General features: G+C 38.1%; 1 protein-coding gene across 2 annotated transcripts in view; it reads right to left on the bottom strand.

Moving 5' to 3' along the window:
- Positions 1-19369, bottom strand: part of LOC146005036 (thymidine phosphorylase-like) — a 70782-nt gene that overhangs the window by 28070 nt on the left and 23343 nt on the right. Inside the window, exon 1 of one of the 2 annotated variants that reach the window (XM_083144180.1) lies at positions 3448-3683. The exons of the other annotated variant lie outside the window; for it this stretch is intronic. Coding sequence (XP_083000306.1) covers positions 3448-3499 — 52 coding nt within the window. The 5' untranslated portion in view covers positions 3500-3683. Of the gene's footprint in view, positions 1-3447; positions 3684-19369 lie in introns of those variants that run through there. 2 annotated transcript variants of the gene reach the window in all.

Raw genomic sequence — 19369 nt, 5'->3', positions numbered from 1 at the left:
GCCGCCGTCTGTTAGCATTGCTGAATTTCAGTTACAATTGCATAGTAACCTGCTTACTATAAAGACTCAGTGCTCGGCAGTGACGTGCGGTGACGTCGATACTTGGGGTAGCAATCAGTGGCGTGCTCAAGGGGGGGGGGTTGGTGTGGCTCATAATTTCCCCCATTTAGGGCTCAGTATTCCTAAAAATAGAACATCAATAACAGGAAAAGATTGCAAAATGATGAATGAGTACTAAAAAAAAGTACACGTAACCCCCACCCCATTTGAAAATAAAAAAGATTTGATTTGACTACTAAACGAGAGATCCTGGGTTCGAATCTCGGCTTGGCCATGGGCATTCTTTGAGTGTGTCCCTTCATCAATTATATTGTATCATCTTCGCGATTAGCCAAAAGTGGCGGAAAAGCGAAGTAAAATAAACCAAATCAAGCAATGAATCAATGATTTCATTTGATTTTTGTTACTTAGCGTCGCTTTTTTCTCACATTTGGTTAATTACGAAGATGATACGATAAATTAATGAAGGGACAAACACAAAGAACCCCCATGCCCAGGTCGGAGTTCGAACCCGGAACTCCTGGTGAGGTAGCGCGCTGTGATAACCATTCCCCCACGGTTGGTTGATTTGGTGTTTTAAGTTCACTTTATGCACAGAATTAAAACAGGTAACAAAACACACTTTTTTGTAGTTTCTTCAATAATATTCATTTGGCTTCTTGAGTTCTGAGATACATTTTTCATTTCAAATTATTTCATTATTCACTGCAGAGTACAACACAGGAACAAGAATGCACGCTCATCACGGGTTCGAATACCGGCCTGGATTGTTCGAGGTTCCTTCATTAATTTCATCACATCATCCTCATTTTCGCAATAAACAAATGTTGCAGAAAAGCGAAGTAAAATAAACCAAACCAACAACAATATGAATGTGCGTTCTCTTGCCCAAATAAATACATCCGTTGGAGGCCAAGAGATTAGTATACGTATTAAAAAAAAACACAACTAAAACGAGAGCGAGAGAGAGCCTGAGCAAATATTTGTAATTTAATCATTATATATTCCATATTTAATAAAATAAAATAAAATAAAATAAAAAATAAAAAAGCATAACATTATTGTCTGCACATAACACGTTCCCATTTCATAAATAATAAAACTACATCCCATATTATACATACATATTGTACAACGTGTAAAATGTTGTGTAAATACAGAGATCATAAGTACTGCAGAAAATTTTCCCTTGAGTTCTTTAGATGATTTACAAGGGAATCGAATGGAAATCAATCCCCTATCTGTCCTATAGGAGATAGACGGGGGGACCTGAAAGCACGGGCTTTCAACCATTGCAGCGGGGGGGATGAGACAATGGAGGTAGAGGCAGAAATCTTCCCTTTTCCTTCAGAAACCCGTTTCTACCTGGAACTGCTAAGGCGGAAGAAGAGCGAGCTAGGCCACTTTTGCCCGCGGATCCCACCGAGGGACGAGGCGCGCGTGAAAAAGAAAGTGTTGCATATGAACTGTGGCTTTAACAAGACAATAAATATTGTGATTTGAAAATAATTAGAGATGTGAGATTGATTAATCTATCTCTGCTAGACTAGCTACTCCTCAGTGCACGTCACTGGTGCTCGGGTGCCTATCTGTTCAGTCTGCAGTTTTCAAATAAAGTTCCCACACAATGTGGGATGTAAATGACAATTAACAACTTTATCTGGTCCAGCTCCCCCCCCCCCCCCCCGGCTCCCTAATATGTTACCGGTCAGTAGTGTCCCGGATTTTCACTTATGAAATATAGGAACCCTGATTGTACAATTGTACCAAAAGTTGACCCCCCCCCCCCTTTACGTGAACTATATATACGCCCATGACTCCAGTGGATTCCGCAGTCTCCAGATCTCAACTCCTACGAACATCACCTTTATGCTTATAATAGCTACAAGAGTCTGAAACATTTCGACACAAAACTGTAATTATTAGGAAAACTACTGGTAAAACTCTCAGAATTCCAATCCACGAATAAGTACAGTACAGTATTTTTTTTCTAGTAAATGGAACCCAAATTAGACTATTTCACGGCCTAGCTTCACTGACATGCATTAACTATACGTGATTCTTTTTGTTAGAAGTAAGTTTAATGGAGTTACAAAACGTGTGTATGTCAATACTTAGCGTTGTAAAGATAAATAACAAAAGCGAAGCGAAAGAGGGTTTTTAATTTTCAGCGTGGTCCTAAATGCAAAGGAAGGAAAGTTGTTTGGTGTCGTCGCAGATGAATAAGACGGCATATTACATTTTTAGCTATGAACTTATGCTCGTACAATTACAAATAAAAGAATGCATCATGCCTTGCGGAAGTTTAAAATATTAATATTCAATTTAAGTGCAAGGGATATTTTGTACACGCGTTAAAATGTGAAGCCAAAAGAATTTGGATACGTTATAGCTACTTTTCCATTCAAGCAAAATACGATACTCTATATGTGGACGTTAATATAAATAATTTTATTGTCACAGAAAATGTACAATCTTTTACTGCTTTCAATATTAATCAAAGAAAGCTTAGGATTAGGTGGATGAAGTTTTTCAAATGCACGTTTCTCAAGTAAACTAATATAGCCTATGCTATTTTGGTAAATGGGAAATAAAGATGGTAAAATTCTAAATAATGTTCGTAGTTGAACGAACATCTGAAACATGTGTATATTTTATTTTGTACGTACATTGTTGATAGGAAACTGTCTCATTTAAAAGATCAACACAATAATGACAATTTGTGAAGTTTGCTTCATAAAAGCATTTAATTCAGTGATATGAATCTAATAATATCACAATGAAAAAACAGTGCAATTACTTTCGACCATTTCAGAATAACCACATAGTTAATGAATATATATATACAGCCGTCATTTGTATGCATTGGTTATTTTCAGTAATTTAGTATTTATAGATTCTACTATACTGCTATTATTTTGCCATACCGTATGAATATACATACAAACCTTCGAATGAGCTCTAAAATACTACAGATAAAAAAAATAATAATGTAGCTTCAAGCACAAGCCCATTGTTTCCAGTCTGCTAATTAGAGGTCTGTGGGCTTGAAGGCCTGAGGAACATTTTGACAAGGGATATTAGAGTTGACATTGTGGTCGGGTCCGTTCTTGAAAACCTTACAGTGGCTATGAAGTTAGAGGGGAATCCTTCTCTTCCAGGCTAATATTCCTATGTTCTCCGTATAATTCATATGCATTAACTTGCTTCAGTCATACAGAACTTGCTGAGATCTTTTTCTTTCTAAGTTTCCGAAACTGGTTTGGCAAAACAAACAAGAAAAATCTCTTCCTAAATAAGGATTGGTATTAGTTGAATGCTATAATTCTAATAACCTTGATGCTGTTGTCATTTGTAGAATGTCAAAACATGACCCCAAAACAGTACCTGAATTCTCCGTGCTTTCCATTGTTCCATTTAGCAGTTGTTTCTTCTCCATTGCTATACTCTCCAACTGATACTGTTAGGAAAGTTATACCAATCTGTAAAACAATGCACGACCAATGGACTAATCTTCCACGTAAGATATTAAATCACAACTGAAGCATTTGCTTCGATAAAATTATTCTTCCCCAGATCACAAGGTTATCAGAAATCTTTGTTACGCAACTTCAATACGACACATAATCTTACGTTACGTAGGACGAATTTGGTGTTGGTGCTCGACATAACGTAGATAACGAACTGTTTATTAAAAACAGGAATAATCAACAACGTGGTTAAGGTCATGAACCCTATTCAATGGCGCGCAAGACTTTTTGGTTTGAGTGGGCCAACGGACGACTGTCAAAGATTTGGATAGACCATATCTTCAAATTGATTAATTGATTTGATTTATTTTACTTTGGTTTTGTGTGACTTTGGGCTAATTACGAAGATGGGGATGAGTGATGATATGATGAAATTAATGAAAAGACACTCACAAACACTTACGCCCAGGCCGGGATTCGAACCCGGAACCCCTAGCGTCGTAGCGAGATGTGCTAACCACTACGCCACGTATACCGGCATATCTTCAAATAAAAATATATTTTGATATGCAAATTGCTATGACGTGATGTACACAAAGAAGGTTCCCATTGTAAGCATCATTATGAGAGGGTGGGCCAGCCTGATTGTGACGGGGGTGGGGACGTGGCCCACCTTAGACACTTCCCCTGATCCTATTCCTTCAAGCAAAACTGACAATCACGACTTCGTAAATTTATATTATAAAGCTTGATAGCGCTGATGGTTAAATGTCTAGTAATAGGATAGCAAAATGCAGTCACAAGTAGGGATTAATTACAAACTACAACATCTCCTAACATCCGCCATTTTTTCCAGCATCTCCATAAATTGTTTCACAATAACGCCCCCACCCCTCCAGATGGAAAATTCTAGGGATAAAATCTGGTCACCAGGTTCTCACCATTTCGCTTTTCGCTTGTGTTCCCACCGACCAACAATCCTCAAACAAGACATTCAGGCCAGTGACGGCGCCGAAGAAAAATGACTGGGGAGAGCGGAAGGGGGGCAAAAAATATTGTTGGGGGCAGTCACATTAAAATGCCCGAAAACATTACAGTATATGTAAATATTATTTATATATATATAATGTTTATAATAATAATAATTATTATTATTATTATCATTATATTCATGTATGGTATTTTGTGCTTGTCTTTTATTCCGAGTGAACGTTTACCTAAATTTACTTCTTGATTACGAGTTTATCTCCATATGATTCGCTTTAAGAAAAGCATTAATTCTTCTTTTTATTCGTGGGAACTGCCGGAAGTTGCGTTGTTTCTAGTGGCCTATTACCGTATTGGAAAACATTTATAATATTATAATTCATCGTCTTTCTTGAGATGAAACTACTGATATAAATATTCAAGTTATAAGATAATAATATAAATGCCGAAAAAAATGTTTTGAAGAGTTTAATTTTCTTGCAAAATAAACATGACATTGGAAGATATTAATCTTCTAAAGTATTAGAAACAACGAAAGTCACTTAGTGAAGTGCAATTCTCCTGTAGGAGAATTCTGCTGTATGTGCTTTGGAGAACACATTGCCTACCTTCGGTACGTCCAGGACTCGACATTTCTCCTCAATACCAAGGACAGCCAAATGAGGTAGCTGATATCCAGCATCCTGTTTCGAGCAAAGCTTTTCAAAGGTTTCAAACACGAAAAGGTTCTTTCACACGCTGCATTGGGAACTGGAATTGTTACAGAGAATACAACTAGAGTGTGAACCTTGTGAAATATCAATTTATACTAGGATTTCGAAGAAAAACCATTAAGTGGAGTACTTTTGTTCCATCTTCGTAACGCTGAAGAGTTTTGGGAATAATCTGCGTTTCAGCTTTCAGGGAAACGTTATCACAGGAATTTAAATCTGAAAAGGGTTACAGTTATCTCATAATTCAAGAAATATTCTGACCCTGGTGCATCTCACTCTACCACTCCAACGTATGTTTGTGCTGCACAATTACAGGCACCTTTGGAGTTCTTGGGAAGAAGTTCTTCGATTTTGATATTTACGAGAAAGAGCGAAACTGCATCTAATGATTGAAGAGTGACAAATCCTAAAAAGCGTTCTTTTAACTGGCCGCGATACAAATATCTGTCATGTTCCTTTCTCGCAATGTCTTTAATCTGTGATGTCTTTTGTTTCATCTGACATCAGTGCGAATACTTTCACCTGATCCACTTCCTGGCTTATTTTGCTGAGAATAAGTGTGGACATTACGCAGATTAATTTGTTTTGAATCGAATTTTGAGTGTAATTTGCATTTTAAGGTTTAAGGTCAATACATTTACGAATAATATCCCCTCATTTTGAAATTAACTTCAAGAGGATCGAAGAAATTCCCTTTGTTAAGGTTTGCCTCAGACTCATCATCTCGAAAATCAAGTCCCTGACAGTAAGAACCCGCAATGCATCCACAAGAACTGACATGTAGTGTCGGTTTTCTTGGATCAACTTTGGTCCCGGGTTCGATACCCGGTGAGGACACTTTAAACTGTAGGTCCAGTCCCGATTAGCCTCACTGTGTATAAAGTGGACTTAAAACACCAAATCAACCAACCAACCAAATCTGGAATCACCTTTGAATGTCTTTTACTGATTAGCATTATCACTAACGACTCACGATTAGAATAATTTGCCCGTTCTACAGATAATATCTTGTGGTCTTCAGAATGTTCGTGATGTTTTAAGACAATTCACATTCAACGCTTTTTTCCAGTTCTTATAACTCGTTAAAACGTAGGTTAATCGGACGATTACAGGACATAGTAAATGAATGAGAAATAGCCTATGTCCAGGTCGGCGCTCGAATCTTGAACGTAAGTCACACACACATACCGTATATATTTGTTAGTTATGTTGGTATAAGCAGGAAAAGTGATATCATGCAGAATACACCACTTAGAAAAGGTGAAATTCGTCATACTCTTAGAAATGAACTCTCTTTATTTTTTGATAGCGTCGTCATTGATCTAGATATTTAAGCCCTATCTGGTGACTCAAGCATAACATTTAAGATCTGACTTAGTTTGGTTCTCCCCGCTGGCGTAATGGTAACGCTATGGCTTGATAATCAAGGGTTCACTGTGGAGGCACATTGCACAGTGGTGCGGATCCCACTTTAAACTGTAAGCTTATCTAAGCACAAAGTGGGCTAAAACAAACTGACTTTGAGCCCTTAGTCGCCATTTGTGATTCAACCCAAGAAGGCAGATCTACATTTCTACGTTTTGTAGGGTCACACAAAAAAGGAATAAGATTAATAGAATCAGAATTTATTTAAAACATTAGCAAAACGCTTAAGAAGCCTACAAGCGGGACGTCCTTCTCAACATTTGACAGTGTAAAGAATACAAATGGATTGATTCAATATGTGATTATAGTTTTGGCATTCATCTTGGTGTTCTCTTTCATGAATTTCATCAAGTATCACCTCCTGGTCACGATTTAGCTAGCTTGCGAATACAAAGTCGATTAACCAAAGAAATGTAAAGGAAACCAACCCTTGCCGAAATCCAAAAACATCAAATGGTCCCAAGTTCCTGCATAAAAAAGAAAATGGATTCAAGGGGACATTCCATTACGTTCAGGGGTGCCCACAGAGGGAGGGGGGATTATGGCGCAGACTACGCCATCGAGATTTGGGGGGGGGGGAATTTGTTTCCCTTCAAATAATATAAAATTCAACATTTATATATTTTTCTAAAATATATGTAAAAAAATACACGTTAAATGCATCATATTTAATCCATTACATGAAGAAAAGGAAGTATTTTGGGGCAGGGGTGCCCACAGGTGAGTTTGTGGACGCAAATTGCGTCCGCCAAACTTTGGGGGGGGGGGGGATTTCTATGATAGAAATTTGACGTGAACAATATAGTGTTGGACACAAGTTGCATTACGTTATCAATAAACCATTGCTGCTATATAAATAGCAATTTGTAGACTTCCAAGGGAATTGTAACGGGTAATATGTATTATTGGGAGGGGGCAATATCCAACTATTACTTATTAGGCCTTACTAAAAGTGACACGTGGATTCTTGGAGGGGGATTGAGAATCAAACGTTGGGTGGAAATATCCAACTCTTGATATCAGTGTTTGGCCTTAGATTATGGTGGATATATTAGTTAGGGTGCATTGAGCATTAAATTCAGGGAGAGTATCCAATTCTTGTGTATTACTATTGTCTTAGACTGTTCCAGAAATTGTAGTGTGGGGACTGAGAATTGAAGACTAAAATTGGTAAACACTGTAAGTGCCAAAATAGTTCAAACACAGTTTTCCACGTTAAACTGTGAAATGTGCCATGCTTTATAATGTGGTAAACGTGAAAAGTGGCTGGTAGCCCTCTAAGTAGTTCAAGGGCGTGTAAAGAGGTCACTAGTGTGAACGTTCTTACGGGCTTATGTGCGGAACGATACGATTTCCCAACACTTTCGTTTTTGGCACTTACAACGTTTACCACTTTTACAGAGTAGTCCTCAATTATTTGTTTTAGAAGAGACAATATCCACTCTTTAATATAAACAGTAAGTCTAAAATTGGCATAGAAATTTTGGAGGGAGGATTGAGTATTGAATTTTAGGGGGGAGATATGAGAGTTCCGACATTTCCGACACCGTCATTTGCGACACTAAGGCAAAAACTGGTTTTATCCCGTCATAAGCGACACTGCTTGGATTTTCCCCTACGATTTCTAATTTGTTTACCAGAATTAGCGACATTTGCGTAGGTGCAGCATCAATAGCGTCTCTGAAGAAAGTATTTCCCGAGGCTCAGGTCAGTGGTTGTAATTATCACTTCAACCAATGTTTGTGGCGAAAGGTGCAGGAGTTGGGACTGACAAAACGATTACCTAACAGATTCCGACGTGCGGCTGTGTATAAGAATGTGTTCAGCTCTGGCTTACCTCCCTGAGGCTGACGTCGATGATGGATGGCTGTATGTGATGGAAGATGCGCCAAACCACGACATATTGAGAACATTTTTGGATTATTTCGTTGAACAGATGAACAACTCTGTTTTCGACATTTCTATGTGGAACTGCTCCCAACAGCGGCACAGGACTAACAATGCAGTCGAGGGATGGAACCATACAGTTAATGTATTGAGGAAAAAGTCAAGTCCTAACGTGTACCAATTAGTGAAGACTTTAAGATTAGAAGCTGTGTACAACTACTACTTGTGTGAGAGGAAGGCCTGGAATCTTAAAGGGAAACGTAGACGACGTCAGTACATTACATTAGATGGGAGAATACAAAGAGCGTTTGCCGACTATGAAATGCATAGAGATCTTAAGCGCTTTTTGAGGAGAATGGCGTACGTTCAGAAATTAGAATGAAAATAGTAAGATGTTGGTTCAACTACAAGAGAAACGACGCATTCTACATTTCTACATTGACAAGGGATTGCAGTCTGATCCTATACTGACAAGGAATCTAAAAAATCCTTCATTGACAAAGGATAAATACATCCAACTTTTAAATACCCAGCTTCCATGATGCCAGTGTGAAGGAAAACTAACCAAGGTTTTCAAAAACACACCAGCTTCCATGATGCTGCCAGTCCTAAGCCTGGATAAAGTGTGACGGGAAGCTATTTACACTTTGTGTCGCAGATGACGGTGTCGCAACTGTCATGGAATATATTTTCCATACAGTGTCGCATATGACGGCAGAAATGCTAGTGTCGCATACGACGGTGTCGCAAAAGTCGTGGATTCGGAGATATGAAGCTCTTGATAAAGTGTTAAATCTTAGATTGACAAGGAATTTCTGTAGTGGGGGAGAGTACCAACATTTTTTTGAAGAACATATTTAGCGATATAGTATCCACACGTTCTCGAAGCCCCGGAAGTGCGAAAAGACTAGCTGGAAAAGAGTATATATCGAAGGATCCTAAGAAAGTATTGTATACCCCATTAAATTAATATTCTAGAAAGCCTGCAAAGAAATGGATGTAAAAATTTTCTTGCTCGCTTGGCTCTCAATAATGTGTTTCAAAAATGCGTGTTTGACGTTTTACTCAGATAAATGTGACGTTTTGTACTGTAGCTGCATGCATTACAAGACATGAACGATATTCTCGATATTGATTAGTAACACCACTTCTTAGAGACATAATGCTTAGTGTTGGAATACTGCTTAATTTAAAGCAGATGCATCATTTGGAAGATATATTTCTATTCCCAAGCAGAGGGGGCGAGTTATTTGAAGGAGGAACCGTATTATATTCTCGCGCTGAGCTTAAGAATGTCTAGCTAGGGTTCTGTATTGTCTCGTTAAACAATTGAATCGGTCACACGGGTGCAGCATGTTATTTGGTTTGCCGAGGTTGAATTTTCTATCTTAAGTTGTGTAACAATTTGTGTTAAATACTAAAATTGTGGGTCTTATGAACCTTATTCTCCACTCAGAAACATTGTTTAAATGCATATTTTGCCGGTCACCGTGGCAGAGTGGTTAGCACATCGCTCTACGACGGTAGGGGTCCTGGGTTCGAATCCTGGCCTCGGCATGGATGTTCGTGAGTGTCCATTCATCAATTTCAGCATATCATCACTCATCTCCATCTTCGCAAATTAGCCAAAAGTGGCACAAGAAGCGAAGTAAAGTAAAGTAAAGTAAATCAATCAATCAATCAATAAATGCATATTTACATAATTCATTACATTTAACCAATCAATGTGCTAGCTTTCAGTTATTTCGAAAAACTGAAGAATTAAGAAAATATGGACGGTTTAACATGGTATTGTATTCAAATAAACATATAAATTATTACGTATTCATCCAAAATATTTTGAAGAATTCGCGGCTTGGATTCAGATCTCCTGCGTAATACTGTTATATTATTATCTTTTGCAATGTACTCGTTCTGTTCTTGGGCCTTACTGAGCACCTGAAAAATGATCGGTTTCTCAGCAGCAATGCAATATCTAAACTCGTCATATAATATCCTGGCGATTTCCTACTCGTTGCAGGAGCAAAAGTAATCACCAGTGCTTCATCTTGAACCAAATTTATCTCCTGGCCACATATTTGGTGTAATCGTCGACAATTGCGGTCCAATTTCTTGTCTTCTTCAAAAACAAGTCGACTTCCGTTTTCTTCTGAAGCAATCAGCGTTTTACATGTAATGTTTTCACTATAATCCTTCATCAGATAGAATGAGTCCTATTGAGTAAAATTCTACCTGTTGTAATCGAGATTTCCTTGTCATCAGATTCCGTTTTGCTGCCAACTGAACGACTTGTCGTCACTGAACTTTCGGCAATCGGCTCTAGTTTGTGAAACCCGTGCAGCAATACATCGAAAGCTAACACCTGCAGCGTGTTGTCTGCCTGTCTATAACTTTTTCTTGTACTGACAGAAAAGAAAACTCTTGTTTAGCTGTCGGCGTGAATGAAAGGATTGATAAGACAAGTCGAAAGAGGAATGGAGAGCTGTATACGGAGTCTGTGAACGTCCACAGACTGAAGAATGGTTTTGTTTGTATCTGACGCACACAATATGAGTAGTCATCGTTGCGTAAAAATTTTGCTAAGCAAGTTTCTGCTTTATTTATATTTCTCATTATCTTAAAGCAGGGGTGCATATCCCCCCCCAAGGATCATGACGCGCTCCCCCCAAAAGGTTGAACATTTCCCCACCCCGTTTATGCCGAATTAATTAGGCTACTCAAATTATTTTGTCAGCCAAAATTCGCGGAGAAATATAATACCAGAGGTGCAACCACGAATTTTTGTCTGGGGGGGGGGGGGCAAGTACCAGGATAAACGTACCAATAATAATAATAATAATAATGACATTATTATTATTATTACTACTAGTAGTAGTACTAGTTATTATACTCATAAATTACCATTAAAGGAGGTTGAAGTCTGTACTAAAGCATTTGTTTTGAACAAACGATTTGAAATATTTTTAAACACCGTCAATTTCACATTAGCTAATAATGGAAATCAAGCATACAAACTTTCTTTTTTAATGGCAGAAAATGAATGATAAATTCCGAAGATATATGTGTAACTTCCATGTACATACAACATATGTTTTACACATATGCAACATGGAGCGACATAAAATAAGAAAATACATATGCAACAAGCTAACACTACATTGTGTACGTATTCAAAGCTTATTCAATACAAATATACAACATATATTCTTTAAATATATTACATTACAGAAAACAAGTAGATTGCGAGCGAAGCGAGGAAGAAAATTTTTAGTTCCAATTTTTGAAATTGAAAACAATATTGATTTAATAGGGCGCAAATAATTTTACTGGACGCCATGGCATTCTCTCTTTTACAACTTTTTTTTCAGTAAGATCATTCGGCGCCCATGGCCGATTTCCGCCGCCCCTAGCTACATCTCTGAACTTGACGAAAACGAGAAAAGCAGATAATGCGAGCGAAGCAAGCAAGAAAATTTTACAAAATGTATTTTTATTTGCATGAAATTTGAAATCGAAGGAGGTAATTGCTCCTCTGTGCCCCACTGCAGGTGCCCTTCGCCATCAATGTTTGTCCCCCCTTGCCCCCTAGAATTGACTTCCATCAAAGGTTGGGAGGGCAATGACCCCCTGTCCCCCTGTGGTTCCGTCACTGTGTAATACAGACATAGTATTTAAGCAATACATATTTACTTTAGGTCCTCCTCCGTAGTCGAGCGGTTTAAGGCGTTCACTCGTCTTGATATCGTTCGCTGCGGGACGGCGTAGGTTCGAATCCGGCTCTGGTCGGAATTTATTCGGCCTACGTATAGGGCCGGTGGTGTTTCATTTCAACCCTATCGCCGGATCACCCACAGGTAGGTAGAAAAACTATACATAATAACCAAAATTAAAAATCAATAAGTCAATCAAATGATACGATCCCCCAACCCCATTTTTGTGTGAATATATATAGAATTGGTATAAAATTTTATCCTCCCCAGTGGGTACCCCTGCCTTAAAGCAAATTCTTGTGCTTGCAGCTTCCCTACTAAGAATTTCTAGCCTCGTTTTGATCGAGAGGAAATCCATAAAGAGTTGCGACACAAGATCCTTGGCGCTTTCCATTGTTTTTGGCACTTTGTCTATTCTCAGTGTTTTTTACACGTCTATCCTGAAAACTTGTGTACGCCGCTCTAATTACCGGGCAACGTTTTTCGTTTTATATTCAGTCAAACAATGCGCTTGATCGTTTCTTTATTGTTGCTAATCCGATAACTTATACGCTGATAGCAATTATTATGTTTCCTTCTCGTCACTTTTACAGCTCAGTCGTGTTGTTTTCACTGAATGTACAGTGGGATCCATGAGTATTACCTTGCAAATTGTCCATGACTATTTTCATTAATTTTTCTCTTACATCCTATGGGTTTTTAAGCGATGGATTTTTATGTATGCTGGTGCAGAAGTTGTCAACAGCTTGTTTTGAGTTTTCTTTTAATTCTTGAAGCTCTTATTGGGTCAAATAAAGTGCACGAACATGGTGATGGACAATTTTCACGGTAATACTAATGGATCCCACTGTACAACCTCGCCTACCCGCTCACTCGCTGCCGAATTGAACCATTTCGCTGCCTCTTTAGCGAATAAAGGCCGAATCACACGGAACTGGATTTCCAGTTAGTTGGCGCTGAACTGGCTACCTGACCGGAAGTGTTGTCTGCCTGACTGACTGCTTGACTAGTTTTGAGTAATAGGTCTTGTTCTAATTGCAACTGGCTCTCCTCGACTGGATTCTGTGGAACAGCCAATCAGAGCAAAGTTTGGCCTAGTGAAGATAACACTAGGGAACAAATTTCAACTTTTTTTCTATGTGAGAAATTCAGAGAAAGTCTCAAAATTTGTATCTCACGTCACATTTCCGAGATGTATAGGGTGTCCCAAAAGTCGCGCAACCGAGATTTTGAATGTTCTTAACTTTTGTATAAAAAACGATAGAGATGAAGCTTGTGTTAGATATTAACTTTATCAATGTAGATATCTTTAAACGTTAAACACGAAAATAATTATCTGCATGAACGTTCAGTATTAAATAAAAGCTTGTAAGGTGTAAGAAAATATAAGGAAAGAAAAACAAGCATAAAGACAGATATGGAGTCGCTTGAAATATTTTTTTACGTCTGTCAATGGTCTCAATGGGTATATATCGAATTAATAAAAGAACGATACATTTTTATGGATTTTATGCATAAAAGGTAAAGAAAGGCAACGTTCCCCGTCCCGTGCATATAACACTGTGCCATGAAGGCACATTAGGGGATGTGGGAGTAATTCTGTGCATTACCGAATATTTATGGGCATATTCATTAAAAAAATTGTTTTTTTTTAGTGTACTGGCAATATTGGTCGTGCGCCAGGTGCGCCAAAATCTGGCGATGTTATTCACTTAATTTCCAGATAAAATTAAGGATTTGAAATTTATGCAAAAATGTAACCTGCCTATCTTTCTCTATCTAACACTATCTTTTATATTTGAAAGAACGTTCCTGGTCACGAGAAATGTTCAATTCCACTGTGGTGGATAGTGATTTAGGAAATTGGGTTCCCTCACTAGGTGGTACCGGCTACAATGCGGAGGGCACATCGGCATATGCATATGCTTTTATGTTCGAGGAATAGCCACGCATTACGGTGCAACAAAAATAACAATCTGTCACGTGGTCCCTTGGTTTAGGCCATATCATAGATACCTGAAAAGGCATTAAATGAATACCGTTCAACCATTCTCTTAGTGTTACAGCATAACTGTGACATGTACCATGTTGGGCCCATGGGTGGTCTTGCTTGATCTCAAAGCTACAACCAAAGTACAGTCGGTACACTATCTTAGGATTAAATGGTGATTACATGGAATTGATTGGGTGTATAGGGTTACTCCCTGAATACACCCAAATGGCAACATCATCCACGTAATTTTCAGACTAACGAGACTCTGGCGTCTGGAATCACAGTCAGTATAATCCTCTGTTCTGCGTGTTGTCCTGTGAGCCAAGTGCCTCTTTACAGCCTCAGATTTTAACATTTTATGGATATTTTTGTCCTCGGAGATAGGTGTTGATTTTAGTTATGGTAAGGGGCTGGTACCAAGGACGTATTTAGGGGGGTCCAGGGGGTGCGGACCCCCTCCGAAAGATTTATCATGTATTAAAATTAAATAATGAAAAATTTATTCGTTTAGCCGTTGTTATATAATTTCCTCTGAACTTATTGTAAGACAAGGATTATATTGAAATCATACGGCTTTGAAGGACACGAAGGACGCATTTCGGGGGTCCGGACCCCACCCCCCTACCCGAAAGACTTAGGGTAGACCAGGGTATTACGGATCACAGGGCATTATGGATCAATGTAAGGTTCACGTGACCTGCAAAGAAAACTGTTGCAGGCACGAACTTGAAAAATATAGCGGATCATGCTGCCATCTGTCCGCTTACTAGCTGCCTGTCTTTGTTCGCTGTGGCAGTTGGCGCGCGTCTGTGACAAGTGATTGTTGTAAGCAAGTTGGTGGAGACGGTGCAGAAAAAGTACCCATTGTAAGTTTTGTTCGACGTTTGGTAAGATTGCATTGTAGAATGTAGGGGTTTAAGTGCTCTACAATTTAACATGTGATAAGGTAGGGTGTGTGTTTGCGATGTGCCAGTATTTGATATGACTAACCCTATTTGTTATTATTTAAATGGACATATGTCGAGAATATGCAAATCAGGGCATTACGGATCGGCCAAAACGGGGCAAAACGGATCTCCCACTTTCAGTACGTTTTACGTACTTTTACTTAACAGTATCTCTTCTAACACGACGCTTTCAATTTCCAGATAGTTCGCGATTATCAAAAGAAGTCCACCAGAAATTCGTGGTCTGTAGTAGGAATGTGTGAAGCTGTGCGTTTGGTGACATCCGGAGAAAAGACTATTCGACAAGCTGCGGAACTTTGTGGTGTGCCATATACTTCATTGCAACGAAGAACATCTGATGGATCAGATGACGTTGGTCGTCCTGGTGTAAAGCAAGTGTTTAGTGATGAGTTTGAGCAGGCTCTTTCTTCGAGATTGTGTGATTTAGCTCGAAGAGGATTCGGGCCAACACCCAAAGCTGTGCGAAGATACGTTTTCAAGTTTGCAGAGAAAGAGAACATACCGCATCCCTTTAATAAAGAAAAAGGATTAGTCAGGGCGTACGAACAAATGTCATGTCGAATGTAGACATGATTGCTAGCAATTCTTGTAGTTTTTGTAAGATTTCATATGATGATCCAAGATGTGCACAGATGGGAGATTGGATTCAATGTCAGTCCTGTCGTAAATGGTATCATGAGCGTTGCGTAAATGCTGTCGGAAGAAAACAATTTGTGTGCGGTATATGTCAGATCCCAAAACTCTAATACAGTATACGGTACTTGTTTTTATGTTTTTAATCTTATGTTATATACATAAAATTAAACTGATCCATATTGCCCCGTTAGTGATCCGTTTTACCCCTGCTATCAGGGCAATACGGATCAATTGCAGTGTCCCACAAAATATTTTTTTCTGAATTGTATTTTCAACTTCTGGTTCTTTCAATGCTATGCACATGTAGTAGAAACTATAATTAATTTTTTGGTAGAGTTTTGTGTTGCTAGCATAATTCCTTGGCCAATAAAAACTGTTGTAAAGAAAAATTGATCCGTAATGCCCTGGTCTACCATATTAGGTACGAAAATTAAATAATGAAAATATACTCGTTTAACATAGCATTTGTTGTATAATTTCCCTCTGAACTTATTGGAAGACAAGAATTATATTGGGTCATACGGCTTTGAAGGACAGGAAGGGCGTATTTAGGGGGTCCACACCCCCCCTCCCCCCCACACACACCCGGAAGACTTATTAAGTACGAAAATTAAATAATGAATAAATAATGAAAATACTCGTTTAGCATTTGTTGTATAATTTCCTCTGAACTTATTGGAAGACAAGGATTATATATGAAAATATTAGCATTTGTTGCATAATCGATGGTCATAATTTCCCCTGAACTTTTTAGAAGGCAAGGATTATATTGGGATCATACGGCTTTGAATGACATTACAAAGAAGATTTATGTACACTACTACTAAAATAATATGCATAAGATATTAATCAGAAACTTACTTTTCTCCAACTACATGCACACATCATATTTGTTATGCTATAAATATTCAATTATTCATTTATTTGACATTAATTCATTGCCATGGCACTTGTTTTTATGTAAATTATTCCGATCTTAACTACAGGTAAGCTATGTAATGAATATGCGCTGTAATATCTATATTCTTATACAGTCTTTTTACCTATTCGTGTAATAATAATATAATATTAATTTATGTATTGTAATTAGTATTAATTTGATTTAATATAACTATTTTAATTTTAACATTATTATTATTATTATTCCTGAGACACTTGGTTCGGACCCCCCCGAAACATATTTATAGATACGTGTCTGGCTGGTACAGTGGGATCCATGAGTATTACCGTGCAAATTGTCCGTGACTTTTTTCATTAATTTTCCTCTTACATCCCATGTGTTTTTAAGCGATGGATTTTTATGTATGCTGGTGCAGAAGTTGTCAAAAGCTTGTTTTGAGTTTTCTTTTAATTCTTGAAGCTCTTATTGGGTCAAATAAAGTACACAAACATGGCGATGGACAATTTGCACGATAATACTCATGGATCCCACTGTACGTACACAAAAGGTCCATGCTGCATATGATACCTAAAGTTGGCCTTGCGTTTTCTGTTTATTTCCAGTTATTTAACGATAAATTTCGATTTCTATTGTTAATGTATGTTTTCCACTTACAGTGGCGCAGGAACGGGGGGGTACAGGGGTACATTGTACCCCCTCAAATTTTTGAAGGGGGGTACTGTACCCCCTAAATGCGTAAATCGAGTTGTACCCCCTGTACCCCCCTTTGGTAATTTGACAGCAGACGGAAGGTGCTACTGTTAAAATTACCTATTATCAATTCGCCCAATAAAAAATGTATGTATGTATGTATAACGAGACGAGACACGACAGACCAACTTGGGGGGGGGGTTACAATGCACTCCTGTACCTCACCCATATTTGTCATAAATTTGTAAGAGGGTGTTGGGAAAACTATACTTAAACCTATATATTAAGATATATATATATATTTTTTTAAATAAAAAAATAGAGTGCCGATTAGCCTATCTGAGAATGAGGTGAATTTGGAATAAGTTTTCATAACTTTAGAGTGGAAACCGAAAGAAAAATAAGCACAAACAAGAACGAGAAGGACCTCACCACACAGGAGACGAGATGAGGCTGTGACTATTCTCGACTCATCGCATCGCGATATCATTCCTAGGTGAAATGAAATCTTTCCTAACCATTTAAACAGGGTGCAATTTGCGATTTTATCAGAGGGAGAACTATTTTTTGCCTATGTATTAGGTATACTTATAATTGGACATTAATTCCTTAAAATCTTATTGTGATATCGAATGCAACACAAACACAACGCCATTTTATGTTAAACTCTAAAGTCAAATTGTAAGAAAATTATATTAGTCAGATGAATGCACGAGATAAATGAGACTCACTGCAGGTTCTATTGGTAGATTTTGGATTGGATTCACAAGGTCTCTGGGAGTAAGATGGGAATATTTGTTTGATTGATTTGGTTTATTTTACTTCGCATTTCTGCCACTTATGGCTAATCGCGAAGATGAGGATGAGTGATGATGATATGATGAAATTGATGGACACTCTAAAATAACACCCATGGGCAGGCCAGGATTCGAACCTGGGACCTCAGGCGTCATAGCGCGCTATGCTAACCCCTCCGCCACGGAGTCCGGCGAGGTGAGAATGTGTTTTGGATTTTCTTTGTAGATGCGAAAATCTTTAACTGTGACGCGTATATGCTTCTGCTTACATTAAAGTTTACCTTTTCACATAAACGAGAAATTGACATGTCATGCTAAAACACACGCATGTATCTGCATTTAATACCACTACCTACGAAAATAAACCTTGGCCGGCTCTTCACATTGTCCACCAAAAATTGAAAAGAAAGAATAAACTTTGGAGTGTATGGCTTTCCTTGCTACTTATGAGAGCTGAAGGATTTCGGTTTTGTAAATGTACCGAATGATATTACTTTCAGTACTCGAAGAGCGTCATTAGGTACAGCTAATTATACGAATAAATGATTTGTCAAATTTTTCACAAATATTTCAAAGTTAGACTTCTTACTAGTTGATTGGGAACCATGTGAACTCATTTTTTTCTTTTTTAATACAACACCCTATAGATGTCTGAGAAAATACGAAATACATGGCTTCTAAAAGGCATTGGATGTGGTACACAAATTGTTTAAATATATTTTTATGCGTAGCTATGGGACTTTTAAAATTAGAATGAACGGAACTGAAGTGGAACTCTACATAATGTAGTTTCTATATCCAGTGGGTGGGAGATGATTATTCCTGGTTGGGGTGGCTCAAGATCTCCCTCACTCCTGATTTTCCGTTCCGTGAAATCCAAATAAGCCCACAATGAGGTCCAGAGCTTAGCCTTATATGTTTCAGAATTGTTATCTGATTTTAAAATCTAGTTTTTTTTTAACTTAAATTCTAACAAATCAATGAAAAATATTTATGCATATTTTGTATTAAATAACAGGACATTCGTGTGTGCTGTTCAAAAAGAGAATATTTCTCGTGGCTTCATATTATACCTAGGTATCAAGGACGTTTTTGTGGGGGTCCAAGGGGTCCGAATCCCTTCCCCCGAAAG

This window comes from Lepisma saccharinum, chromosome 1, assembly GCF_977018435.1.
Source record: "Lepisma saccharinum chromosome 1, izLepSacc3.1, whole genome shotgun sequence".
Lineage (NCBI taxonomy): Eukaryota > Metazoa > Arthropoda > Insecta > Zygentoma > Lepismatidae > Lepisma > Lepisma saccharinum.
This window is presented reverse-complemented; position numbering and strand designations above follow the sequence as displayed.